The sequence below is a fragment of the Lemur catta genome, chromosome 11, assembly GCF_020740605.2.
Source record: "Lemur catta isolate mLemCat1 chromosome 11, mLemCat1.pri, whole genome shotgun sequence".
NCBI classification, from domain to species: Eukaryota; Metazoa; Chordata; class Mammalia; order Primates; family Lemuridae; genus Lemur; species Lemur catta.
The window spans coordinates 36018574-36031708 of NC_059138.1; the positions used below are offsets into that span (position 1 = coordinate 36018574).

The following is a 13135-nucleotide window of genomic DNA, read 5'->3' on the forward strand; positions in this document are numbered from 1 at the left end:
TTTATCAACATGCATGGGCCCAGATACTTACATAATTTTTTTCAGAGGACAGGGGGAAGATGGGGAATACAGGTAATTCTGTTGAAGGGCAGTAAATGATTACTAATGACAATGAATGGATGAGGAACAGATTAACTTATAAATGGTTATCTTAGGAAATGAATGAGCCTGAGAGACAGACAGACATCTTGTGAAAGCATCCATTCAGGTGTGGTTACAATTCTTCATTCTTCTTTTCTAAAGTGGATAATGAGGTAACAGGAAGGAGAAGGAAAAACAAATTGTTCTCCTTGGTGGGTTCACTGTTTTTTATGTTGATGGGGTAAAAGTCTCTTCCAGTATCTGTTGATCTTTAAAGGCCTTTACTCGTTATATTAGGGAGCCATATTTTGGGGTGAAGTTCCCTGGGCTTCTTCAGCTAAGAAGACAGACAGATTTGCTTCTTTTCTCTCTTTCCCCCTGTACAATTCAGTATTTAAAAGTAATATTTGCACATGAAATTTAGAAGGATTTCAGTTCAAACTGTAATCTTCTGGATATTGTATTATTAATACAATAGGTCCTTGATTCCATCTTTTTCAATATCATCTTCTACCTCTGCCTCATATAATCTCTCTAGGTCCTGCAGTAAAACTAGACTACTTAGAATTTCTGCATATGCTGTCTGTGCTTTCTTATTTGATTTTGTGTTTGCTTGTGTTTTTCACCATTATTTAGAATTCTCTCTTTTCCTTCTCATCTTATGCATGATGAATTCCTTTTGAACTTTGTCCACTTTTAACCTCTTTTTTAAACTTCTCTTGGTATCTCCTCTCACTGTGTGTCTTCTGTTCACATGGCACCTGCTATTAGAGTGCTTTAAATGTTTTACTTTTTAAAATTACAAAATAATACCTGCTCATTGTAAATAATTCAAGCAATAGAAAAATAAAAAGTAAAAATCCTTCTCATTCTTCCTGGGTCCCACTCCTCAACTCACAAGAATAAATAAAAATGTGCTTATTATTTTAGAATCTGTGTGTGTGTGTACCCACAGATTTCAACCACATATGTAGGTTTTCATTTTATTTTTTAAATGTCTATATATCAGTATATTTATTCATATGTGTATAGTATATTTAGTACTGCATTTTGCTTTTTTTTAAAGACTTTTTTTAGAGCAGTTTTAGGTTCACAACAAAATTGAGAGGAAGGTACAGAGATTTCCATATATCCCCTGCCCCCACATATGCGTAGCCGCCTCCGTTATCAACATCGCCCACCAGAGTGGTACAGTTGTTACAACTGGGGAAACTACATTGACACAGTCACCCACAGTCCATAGTTTACATTTGGGTTCATGCTTGAACTATGGACAACATTCTGTGGGTTTGAAAAAATGTATAATGCTATATATCCATTATTATACTATCATACAGAGTATTTTTACTGCCCTAATAATTCTCTGTGCTCTGCCTATTCATCCCTTCCCCCTACTCAACCCCAGGAACCACTGATCTTTTTACTGCCTCCATAATTTTGCCTTTCCAGAATGTCATATAGTTGGACTCATACTGCTATGGTGTGAATGTGTATGTCTCCCGTAATTCATGTTGAAATCCTAGCCCCCAAGGTGATGGTATTAGGAGGTAGGGCCTTTAGGAGGTGATTAGGTAATGAGGGTATAGCTCTCATGAATAGAATTAAGTGCCCTTATAAAAAAGGCCCTACAGAGCTAGGTAGTCCCTCCTACCATGTGAGGACACAGGTAAAAGTCACCGTTTGTAAACCAGAAAGTGAACCCTCAGCAGACACTGAATCTGCTAGTGCCTTGATCTTGGATTTGCCAGCCTCCGAAACTGTGAGAAGTAGATTTCTGTTGTTTGTAAGCCACCCAGTTTATGGTATTTTGTTACAGCAGCCTGAATAGACTAAGACACTTACAGTATGTAGCCTTTTCAGATTGGCTCCTTTCACTTAGTAATATGCATTTAAAGTTCCTGCAGGTCTTTTTATGGCTTGATAGCTCATTTCTTTTTAGCACTGAATAAATTTCCATTGTCTGTATCATTGTATATACCATCGTACACATACCAAATACTGATGTACCACAGTTTATTTATCCATTTGCTTATTCAAAGACATCTTGATTGCTTCCAATTTTTAGCAATTATGGATAAAGCAGCTATAAATGTGTACACAAAGGTTTTTGTGTGGACATAAGTGTTCAGCTGCTTTGGGTTAATACCAAGGAGTATGATTGCTGGATCATGTGGTAAAAGAATGTTTAATTTTGTAAAACACTGCCAAACTCTCTCTCACAGTGGCTGAACCATTTTGCATTTCATCAGCAATGAAGGAGAGTTCCTTTTACTCTACATCCTCACTAGCATTTGGTGTTGTCAGATACTGGCCATTCTTATAGGTGTGTCGTAGTATCTTATTGTGTTAATTTGCATTTTTCTGATGACATATGATGCAGTACATATTTTCATATGTTTATTTGCTGTTAATCTCTTGATACAGTGGCTTTTAACATCTTTGTCCCATTTTTAATTGGTTTTTGTTTTCTTATTGTTGAGTTTAAAGAGTTTTTGTATATTTTGGATACCAGCCCTTTATCAGATATGTCTCTTACAAATATTTTCTCTGAGTTTCTGCTTGTCTTCTCATTCTCTTGACACTATCACAGAGGAGAGGTTTTTAATTTTAATGAAGTCTACCTTATTGATTGTTTCTTTCATAGATCAGGCTTTTGGTGTTATGGCTAAAAAGTCATTGCCATTCCCTGGGTCATCTAGATTTTCCCCTATGTTGTATTCCATAAGTTTTATAGATTTGCATTTTACATTTAGGTCTATGATCCATTTAGATTTAATTTTTGTGAAAGATGTAAGTTCTGTGTCTAGATTCATTTTTTTGCGTGTTGATGTCCAGTTGTTCTAGCACATTTATTGAGAAGACTATCTTTGCTCCATTGTATTGCTTTTGCTCTTTTGTCATAATCAGTTAACTATATTTAATTGGATCTATTTGTGGGCTTTCTGTTCTGTTCCATTGATCTATTTGTTCTTTCACCAATACCGCATTGTCTTGATTTCTGTAGCTTAATAGTAAGCCTTGAAGTCAAGTAGTGTCAGTCCTCCAACTTTGTTGTCCTCCTTCAATCCTGTGCCGGCCATTCTGGCTCTTTTACCTCTCTATGTAAACTTTAGAATCAGTTTGTTGATATACATGAAATAACTTGCTGAAATTTTGATTAAAATTTTATCTGTAGATAAAGTTGGAAAGAGCTGACATCTTGACAGTACTGAGTTTTCCTATTGATAAACATGGAATATCTCTCCACTTATTTAGTTCTTTGATTTCTTTCATCAGAGTTTTGTAGTTTTCCTCCTTATACATATTTTGTTAGATTTATATGTAAGTATTTCATTTTAGGGGCATGCTAATGTAAATGATACTGTGTTTTTCAAATTTCAGTTGTTCATTGCTGGTATGTAAGCTTTTGTATATTAACCTTATATTCTGTAACCAAGCTATTAATATAATTGCTTATTAATTCCAGGAGTTTTTCTGTTGACTCTTCTTAGATTTGCTACATAGGCAATCATGTCATCTGCAACCAAAGACAATTTCATTTCTTCTTTCCCTGGAGTATATATTTATTTATATTTAAAGTGTGTTTCTTGTAGACAACATTGTTGGGTCTTTTTTTTTTTTAAGTCCCCACTGACAATCTATGTTTTGATTGGTGGATTTACACCATTGACATTCAACATGATTGTTGACACAGTTAATTAATATCTACAATATACCGTATTTTTTACTATTCTATTTGTCACCCTTTTGCTTTGTTCCTATTTTTATTTTCCACTCTTTTTCTGTGTTTTTGTGGTTTTAATTGGACGTTTTATATAATTCTCTGTTTTCTCCATTCTCCATATCAGTTACGCTTCTTTTTTTTTTAACTTTTTTAAGTTGTTGCCCTAGAGTTTATAATCTACATTTACAACTAATCCAAGTCCATTTTCAAATAACACTATACTACTTCACAGGTAATATGAGTAGTTTATAATAACAAAATAATATTAATTCCTCTCTTCTATCCCTTGTATCATTGCTGTCTTTCATTTCACCTATGTATAAGTATACATAGGCATATATATACGTAAGTATACATACTTGAGCACTTGTTGCTATTTTTATTTTGAACAAAGTGTTATCTGTTAGATCAATAAAGAATAGGAAAAATAAAAGTTCATATTTTACCTTCTCTTATTCCTTCTTCAGTGCTCTTCCTTTCTTTATGGGGATCTAAGTTTCTAACCTATTTTATTTTTCTCTCTGAGAAAGAATTTTAATATTTCTTGCAGTGTAGGTCTACTGGTAACAAATTTCCTCAATCTTTGTTTGAGAAAGTCTTTGTTTTTCATTCAAATTTGGAGGATAATTTTGCACGGTTCAGAATTCTAGTTTGGTAGGTTTTTTTCTGTCAACATTTTAAATATTTTACTTCACTTTCTTCTTGTTTGCATGGTTTCTCAGGGGAGGTTGGATGTCATTCTTATCTTTATTCCTTTATTAGGTAAGGCTTTTTTTCCTCTAGCTTCTTGGAGGACTTTTTTCTTGTCTTAGATTTTCTGTAGTTTGAGAATGGTATGCATAGGTACAGGGTTTTGTTTTGGGTTTTTTGGCATTTATGCTGCTTAATGTTCTCTGAGCTTTTTGGATCTGTGGTTTGGTATCTCACATTACTTTGGAGAAATTTTCAATCCTTGTTATTTAAATATTTTTTCAGTTCTTTTTTCTCTTCCCTTGCTGTTAATATGCATTTCACATATTTATGCCTTTTGTAGTTGTCTCTCAATCCTTGATATTATGTGATGTTTTCTTCAGTCTTTGATATTTTTCTGTTAAGTTCTGAGGTTTTCTATTGATATGTCTTCAAGCTCAGAGATGTTCTTCTTCATCTACCTCAGTCTGTTCTTCCTCAGTCTACTAATAAACCCATCAAAGGCATTCTTTATTTCTGTTATAGTGCTTTCTATCTCTAGCATTTCTTACTGGTTCTTAGGATTTCTGTCTTTCTGCTTACATTGCTCATCTGTTCTTGCATGCTGTCTATGTTATCTGTTAGAGCCCTTGGCATATTAATCACAGTTGTTTGAAATTCCAGGCCTGATAATTCCAACATTCCTTCCTTGTCTGGTCCTAATGTTTACTTTGTCTCAAGTTGTGTTTTTTGCCTTTTAGTATGCCTTGTAATTTTTTCTCAACAGCCAGACATGATGTGTTGGGTAAAAGGAAATGCTATAAATAGGCCTTTAGTAATGTGATGGTAAGGTGTGAGGGGAAGAGAAGCTTTCTCTAGTTCTATGATTAGGTCTCAGTCTTTTAGTGAGCCTGTGCCTCTGGACTGTGAACTTCACAAGTGCTTCTTAGTTTTTTCCCCACCCTAGGTGGGACAGGGTAGCTACAGTGGGCCAGAATTGAGTATTTCCCCTTTTCCAGGTCAATTAGGCTCTGATAAAACCCCGGCAGGTTAGTTTCTGGTTAACTACTAATAGTTTCTCCTGAGGGCAGACGTTGCGAAGAACAACAGTACACTCTGGTATATTTCAGTTCTCCTCCCCCTGCTATAGAAGCATCTGTTGTTTTGAGACTTTTTGATAAAAGCCATTCTCACTGTAGTTAGGTGATATCTCAGTGTGGTTTTGATTTGCATTTCTCTGATGATGAGAGATGTTGACCATTTTTTCATATGTTTGTTGTCCATTAGTCTGTCTTCTTTTGAAAAGCTTCTGTTCTGGTCTTTTGTCCACTTTTTAATGGGGTTGTTTGATTTTTTTTTTTTTTCTTGCTGATTTGCTTGAGTTCTTTGTAGATTCTGGTTATTAGCCCTTTGTTGGATGTATGGCATGCAGATACTTTCTCCCATTCTGTAGGTTGTCTATTTGCTCTGTGGATTGTTTCCTTGTCTGTGCAGAAGCTTTTTAATTTAGTCAAGTCCTATTTATTTATTTTTTGTTGTTACTGTGATTGCCTTTGAGGACTTCATAAATTCTTTGCCTAGGCCAATATCTATAAGAGTTTTTCTAACATTTTCTTCTGGAATCCTTATGGTGTCATGCCTCAGGTTTAAGTCTGTTATCTATCGTGAATTAATTTTTGTGAGTGGTAAGAGGTGCAGATCCTGTTTCAGTCTTCTGTATGTGGCTATCCAATTTTCCCAGAACCATTTATTAAATAGGGATTTTTTTCCCCAGTGTGTATTTTTGTTTGCATTGTCAAAGATCAGATGGCCATATGAGGATGGTTTTATATCTGGGTTCTCTGTTGTGATCCAATGGTCTATATCTCTGTTCTCATGCCAGTACCATGCTGTTTTGGTTACTATAGCCTTGTAGTATAGCTTAAAGTTTGTAGTATGGCTTGATGCCTCCCATTTTGTTTTTTTTGCTTAGGATTGCTTTTGCTATACAGGGTCTTTTCTGATTCCATATGAAGCGTAGAATTATTTTTTTTAGATCTGCCAAAAATGACGTTGGTATTTTAATGGGGATCACATTGAATCTGTAAATCACTTTGGGTAATATAGACATTTTAACAATGTTTATTCTGCCGATCCATGAGCATGATATGTTTTTCCATTTGTTTACATCTTCTGTGATTTCCTTCCTCATTGTTTCATAGTTCTACTTGTAGAGGTCTTTCACCTCCTTGGTTAAATATATTATTAGGTATTCTATTTTCTTTGTTGCTATTGTGAAAGGTAGTGAGTCTTTGATTTGATTCTCAGCTTGACTGTTGTTGGTGTATAGGAATGCTATTGATTTGTGTACATTGATTTTGTAACCTGAGACTTTGCTGAACTTATTTATCAATTCCAGGAGTCTCCTGACAAAATCTTTGGAGTTTTCTAGATATAAATCATATCATCAGTAAAGAGCAATAGTTTGATCTCTTCTTTCCCCATTTGGATGCCCTTGATTTCCTTCTCTTGCCTGATTGCTCTGGCTAGGACTTCCAGCACTATGTTGAAAAGAAGTGGTGACAGTAGGCAACCTTGTCTGGTTCCAGTTCTAAGGAGGAATGCTTTCAACTGTCAATTATTTTTTATTACCTTAAAAATGAAATCTGTATCAGCCATGATGAAAATATATTATTGTGCCCTTTTTTGGGATAATTTACTGAGTTTAGTTCAAATAGTCATGTATTTTGTATTATACCATGTTTCAATTTTAACGAATTTTTATTTTTTTTCCTTGCCATTTCAGGTAAGACCATGAATTATGGAATTTCTTAAATGAAGCATTCAGGAATGAAATGAGAGAATGTCACATAGAAAATAGATGATTTTTAAGTTATGTCTATTAATTTGACTGTAGATATATATATTTACCTCCTTAGTAATGCAAGAAGTCTTTGTGGGAAGCAGAGAAACAAGCAACTGCATTTCTTGTTTGCATCTAACCATTACTGGAGGATAAGTCACATCAGTCTACAAAGAGGTTTTCATACAAGCAAAATAAGATGTAAATGGACCAAAAGTCAAGCACATTCTTGCAGTAAGCACTGTTACTCTCCAAGCAACCATGGTTTACATATTGGAATTTTGAAACTTAGCACTTCTGCTCCTAAGGGACTTACAAAAGTGAGCATTCGTATGTCCCGTATTAAAAGTACTTTGAACTCTGTTTCAAAGGCTATTTTTGGCAGTCAGAATGAAATGATTTCACGTTTAGCTCAATTTAAGCCAAGTTCTGGAATATTAAGAAAAGTAACGGATAGTGGCTGGTTAAAACAGAAAAACATTAAACAAGCCATCAAATCTCTGAAAAAATATAGTGATAAATCAACAGAAAAGAGTCTTTTTCCAGAAGAGAAAAGTCATGTTATAGATAAAGAAGAAGATACAGGTAAACAAAGTCTTTTTCGTTACACGAATTCTATAACCGAAAAATTTGGAGAATCATTCTACTTTTTATCAAATCATATTAATTCATATTTCAAACGTGAGGAAAAAATGTCTCAAAAAAAGGAAAATAAACATTTCCTGGACAAATCAGAAGGTAAAAATGTTGAAGAAGGGAAACCAAGTTCTCTAGATCCTGGCATCTTGACTGACAAGCCAGGCTCAGAATCTTCTTTAGATCCTGTGGACAAGTCTGCAAGTCCCAGTGGGATACCTGACGTTCTTCCAGTGTCGACTAAACAAAGTATTGCTAACTTTCTTTCCCGTCCCACCGAAGGTGTGCAAGCTTTAGTAGGTGGTTATATCGGTGGACTTGTCCCCAAATTAAAGTATGATTCAAAAAGTCAGTCAGAAGAACGGGAAGAACCTGCTAAAACTGAGCAGGCTATCAGCAAAGACAAAAATGCAGAGGAGAAAAAGCGTTTATCTCTTCAGCGAGAAAAGGCAAGTTGTTACTCATTGTAGGTTTAAGTTGTATTAACTTTTCTCAAAGTTGTAAGTTTCATTTCCTAATGGGACCTAAGGAACTTTAACTGTTACTTAGAGTGGTTTCATATTTTAATCATATATATTTAATATGTCTTTGCAGATTATTGCAAGAGTGAGTATTGATAACAGAACCCGGGCATTAGTTCAGGCATTAAGAAGAACAGCTGACCCAAAGCTCTGCATTACTAGGGTTGAAGAATTGACTTTTCATCTTCTAGAATTTCCTGAAGGAAAAGGAGTGGCTGTCAAGGTAATTTCTAACTTATTTAATCTGGTTTTGTCTTGGAACAAAATACTAATAAACTTTCTAAAATGGAGAACCCAAAGCCTTTCATTTTTTTATTTAAATTTTTTTGTGTTTTTTATTATACATGTGATATATGTTTAGTAATTGCCCTGTTTATGATATACATTATGCTAAGCAATCCATTTTATTCTGCAATACAAATTATGCTATTAGTATTAATATTTGTCCTTTGATATTAAACATTTATAATATAGAAGATAAATATCAGTATATTGGCTGAATTGCCTAACAGCTGCCAGCCATGTTTTTAAAAATACAATGAGATATTTATACTATGTAACTACTCTTAAGACAGGAGACATAATTCATATGTAAATTTTTGCTAGTTCTTATTTCATGGTCCTTTCATATTTGAAAGTCTAAAAATTTTAATAACCTTATGGATAATTGAATTGGTAATCATATTAAGTAGAATAATTAGCTTTTCTTTGCCTTAGTTTTTCAATTATAAGATAGTGAAGATATTAGACCGATTTGAATAGACTATTTTCAGAGAAATGCTGAAAAATAGGATGAATGTGCTTGAGTCTCTTTATATCTGTACTGTTAAGATTACTTGTAATATTTAATGAACAATTTGAAAATATCATACAGTGATAGATATTGCTAAAATTTCATTAGAAATCAACTAGTACTTGGTTTTAGCTTGCCCGTCAGAAAATTATGTTAACTTAGTTCACAATTATCCTACTTTTTGATAATCACTTTGCTGATAAATTATCTACATCTTTGAATGATGTACCCTTCCTTAGTTTTATATTATATAACACGTACATTATAATAGATAAGTTTTAGTATTTCATGTTTCTAAAATTTGGGATTGTCTTTTCTATTTATATAATCCCTTACCTAAAAGATAAATTTTCCAAATACACATACACTTTTAAGTATATTTCACATTTTAGTGATATACTGAAAGCAGACATCTAAAATAGAATTATATACTATCTTAGTCCATTCCAGTACTATAACAAAATACCTTAGCCTGGGCAATTTATATACAACAGAATTTACTGCTCACAGTTCTGGAGGCTAGGGAGTCCAAGATCAAGGCACCAGCAGATTTGACGTCTGGTGAGGGTTCTGTTCCTCATAGATGGCATCTTGCGGCATACTCACATGGCAGAAGGGGCTAGGCAGCTCCCTCAACGTCTGTTACAAGGGCACTCTAATACTATTTATGAGGCAGAGCCCTCAGGGCTTAATTACTCCCTGAAAGGCCTCACTTCTCATCTTTTAATATTATTGCATTAATATTATTGCTTTGGATACTAGATTTCAACATATGAATTTTAGAGAGGAAGCCAACATTCAGATCATAGCACATATTTTAAAGAACTTTTAGAAAACACTGAAGTATAATACAGATATATCTGGAAGCATAAAGTTCAGTTACAAACTGAGCACATCCATGTAGTTAGCACCGAGATGAAGAAACAGGACATAACCAGTGCCTCAGAAGTCTCTTTTGTGCCCTGTTTCAGTCACAGTCTCCCAAAAAGGTAATCACAGGTTAGTTTAGCCCGCTTTTCTGTTATGTGAACGCTTGTGTGATTGGCTTCTTTCATTCAACATGTTCATGGGAATCATTTACATTGTTATGGGTAGCTGTAAATCATTCATTCTAATTGTCTTTATGTTTCACAGTATGAATGTATCACAGTTTATTCATTGTGCTATATTGATGGATTTCTGGGTAGTTTTCAGTTTTAGTTTATCATGAATAGTCTTGCTAATTAAAACTTTGAGGACTCTTATCTTACATAACTGATCCCAAATCTAAGGACCCTTCGGTACCAACAAGAAATATGATAGAAATATGTTAATGTATTCAGATCAATTATGAATAAAAATCGAGATAGTCTGAAGAAAGTTGTTGCCCTTCCCTTAAATAAGCATCTAAAAAACAATGATGTGGATATATTGCTTACGATATGTCATCATGTACACTCTCGTGAACTTTTCCAGTGAAACTTGTCATTATTATCAAGAATTGAGCTTTTTAAAAATGTTATACTTGTATGTTATAGAACTTTGATATGAATTTTACTTTTTTATGTATGTACCATATTTATGGTAGCCAAATCTAGGAAATCATCTTTCAAACCTAATACCATAAAAAGAAAAACCCTAGTTGCCTATTCTGTGTACATTTATTTTGTGTGCTACATTTGTGGCAGCCACATCTAGGGAATTGTATTATATAATTTTTTCATTGTTGATGATGAAGGTGGTCTCCTTTCACTACATTTTTAAATTTAAAAAATAACGTTTAATTGTTTAAAAAGAGCAAGGGCAGCACATGGACATTGTAGAAAATTAGAAAAAAAGGAAAGAAAAATAAGAAAATAAAAATATAAATAGTATATTGCTACTACCCTGAGATTATCACGGTAATATATTAGAATTTATCTGTATTAGTCAGCTGAGTTAAACTCTAATATTACAACACCAAAATATCAGTGGCCTAACAAAACTGAAATTTATTTCTCACTCTTGCAAAGTTGGCCCTGGGTTTAGGTGACTCACCAGCCCAGAGAACCTCCATGTGGTGGCTACTTCTATCTTATTACCTGTATCTCAGTTGAAGTTTTCTCCATGATTTCTGTAGCAGCATAAGAGTATTCCAGCAGAAGGTGCCACAGGTTTCTTCTGCTTGTAGACTATAGATAAATTTATCTACTTGTAGATAAATACCTGGTCAATTGCTTGGGCCTGAGAAGTATAGACTTCTGTGTGCTTAGGAGGAGTTGCAGACTGGGTATTGGTGAACATTAGTGATGTCTGCCACAATAATCCTCCAGAAATTGTTTTATGCAAATAATATATACCAAAATAAACTCATTCTGTATATACTGTTTTATAACCTGTTTTTTGAGCTTACAATGTGCAACCTTCTGTATCAGTAAATTTTCATCTATATACACAGCTCAAAAATGTTCTTTATATAACTGATTGGACCCAAATGAGGGTTCAGTTTAGACCACACATTGCATCTGATTATTTCTCCAAGTCACTTACAACGCAGTCCTTTTTCACCCCCACCTTCAAAACTGACCAACCGAAGAGAATGGGCTGGTTAACTTGCAGAATGACTCACTTTCTGGATTTACCTAGTTTCCTTCATATTGGTGTTATTTGATGTGTTCCTCTTTCCTTTTTATTTCTTGTATGCTGGAATTTATATATAAAGGCATGACTGATTGAGTTAAATATTTTCTCATTAGAGTACATTATAGGTAATGTCATACACCTCATAATGCTCAATATCAGGACACACATAATAATTGGTTGAGCAACTATTAGTAATGCTAAGGGTGACCACTGGATTAGAGTGATGACAATATGCTTTTGATTGGATAGTTATGCTAGAACCATTATCCCATCAACCATGTCTTAGTCTCTTTTGTGTTGCTGTAAAGGAATACCTAAGGCTGGGTAATTCATAAAGAAAAGAAGTTTATTAGCTCACAATTCTGATGTCTGGAAAAGTTCTAGATTGAGCATCTGCATCTGATGAGGACATCAGGCAGCTTCCACTCATGGTGAAAGGCAAAGGTGAGCCATCTGTGCATAGGTCACATGAGGGGAGAGGAAAGAAGATAGTGATAGGAGAGGTATCAGGCTCTTTTTAACAACCAGCTCTCTTGGGAACTAAAGGTGTGAGAACTCACTTTTTAAAAAATTTGGATTATGGACTCATGTTTTTTCATAAGTTAAATGTGTTTCTATAATCTTTTTTTAAAATGCTGAATTTGTCACAACTTCAACTAGTAGGGGCGGGGCCCCTTCAACCCAATTCATGTATCCTTTTTTTTTTAACTTTTTATAAAAATATATAGAAAAGTGTACAAATCACATGGATATAGCTCCATGATTTTTCACAAATGGGGCACATTTATATAACTACTACCCAGAATGAGAAAAATAATGTTACCCACACTCTAAACACTATTCCCAAAAAGCTTGACCAATTTTTCTGAACTCTAGCAGCATAGGTTAGTTGTGCCTCTTTTTGCATGTTATATAAATGGAGTGATGCAGCATGTGCTTTTTTATGTCTGGGTTTGTTTTTTTTTTTCACTCTACATTATGTTTTTGAGAACCTTCTACATAGTTTGGTATAGCTGTAAGAACATGCATTCTACTGCTAGACATTTGGATAGTTTACAGTTTGGCAATATTTAGTAGTGCTTCTGGGATATATCTTTTGGAAAACATATGTCTTCATTTCTTTGGAGTATATACCTAAGAGAAGTATTGCAGGTCACTGAGTGCATATTTTCATCTCTGTTAGGTATTGCCAAATGGTACTGCATAGTGCTTATACCAGTTTTTACTTTCATCAGAATTGTGTGTACCATCTGGTTGTTCTACTTCCT

The 13135-nt window shown here is 34.2% G+C and overlaps 1 protein-coding gene across 2 annotated transcripts in view; it reads left to right on the forward strand.

The window, feature by feature from the left end:
* PNPLA8 (patatin like phospholipase domain containing 8) overlaps window positions 1-13135 on the forward strand; it is a 39256-nt gene that overhangs the window by 3002 nt on the left and 23119 nt on the right. Inside the window, exons 2-3 of one of the 2 annotated variants that reach the window (XM_045565397.1) lie at window positions 7393-8401; window positions 8547-8696. In XM_045565397.1, the coding sequence (XP_045421353.1) occupies window positions 7649-8401; window positions 8547-8696 (903 nt within the window). In that variant the 5' untranslated portion in view covers window positions 7393-7648. Of the gene's footprint in view, window positions 1-7259; window positions 8402-8546; window positions 8697-13135 lie in introns of those variants that run through there. The other variant, XM_045565396.1, reaches the window with a different exon arrangement.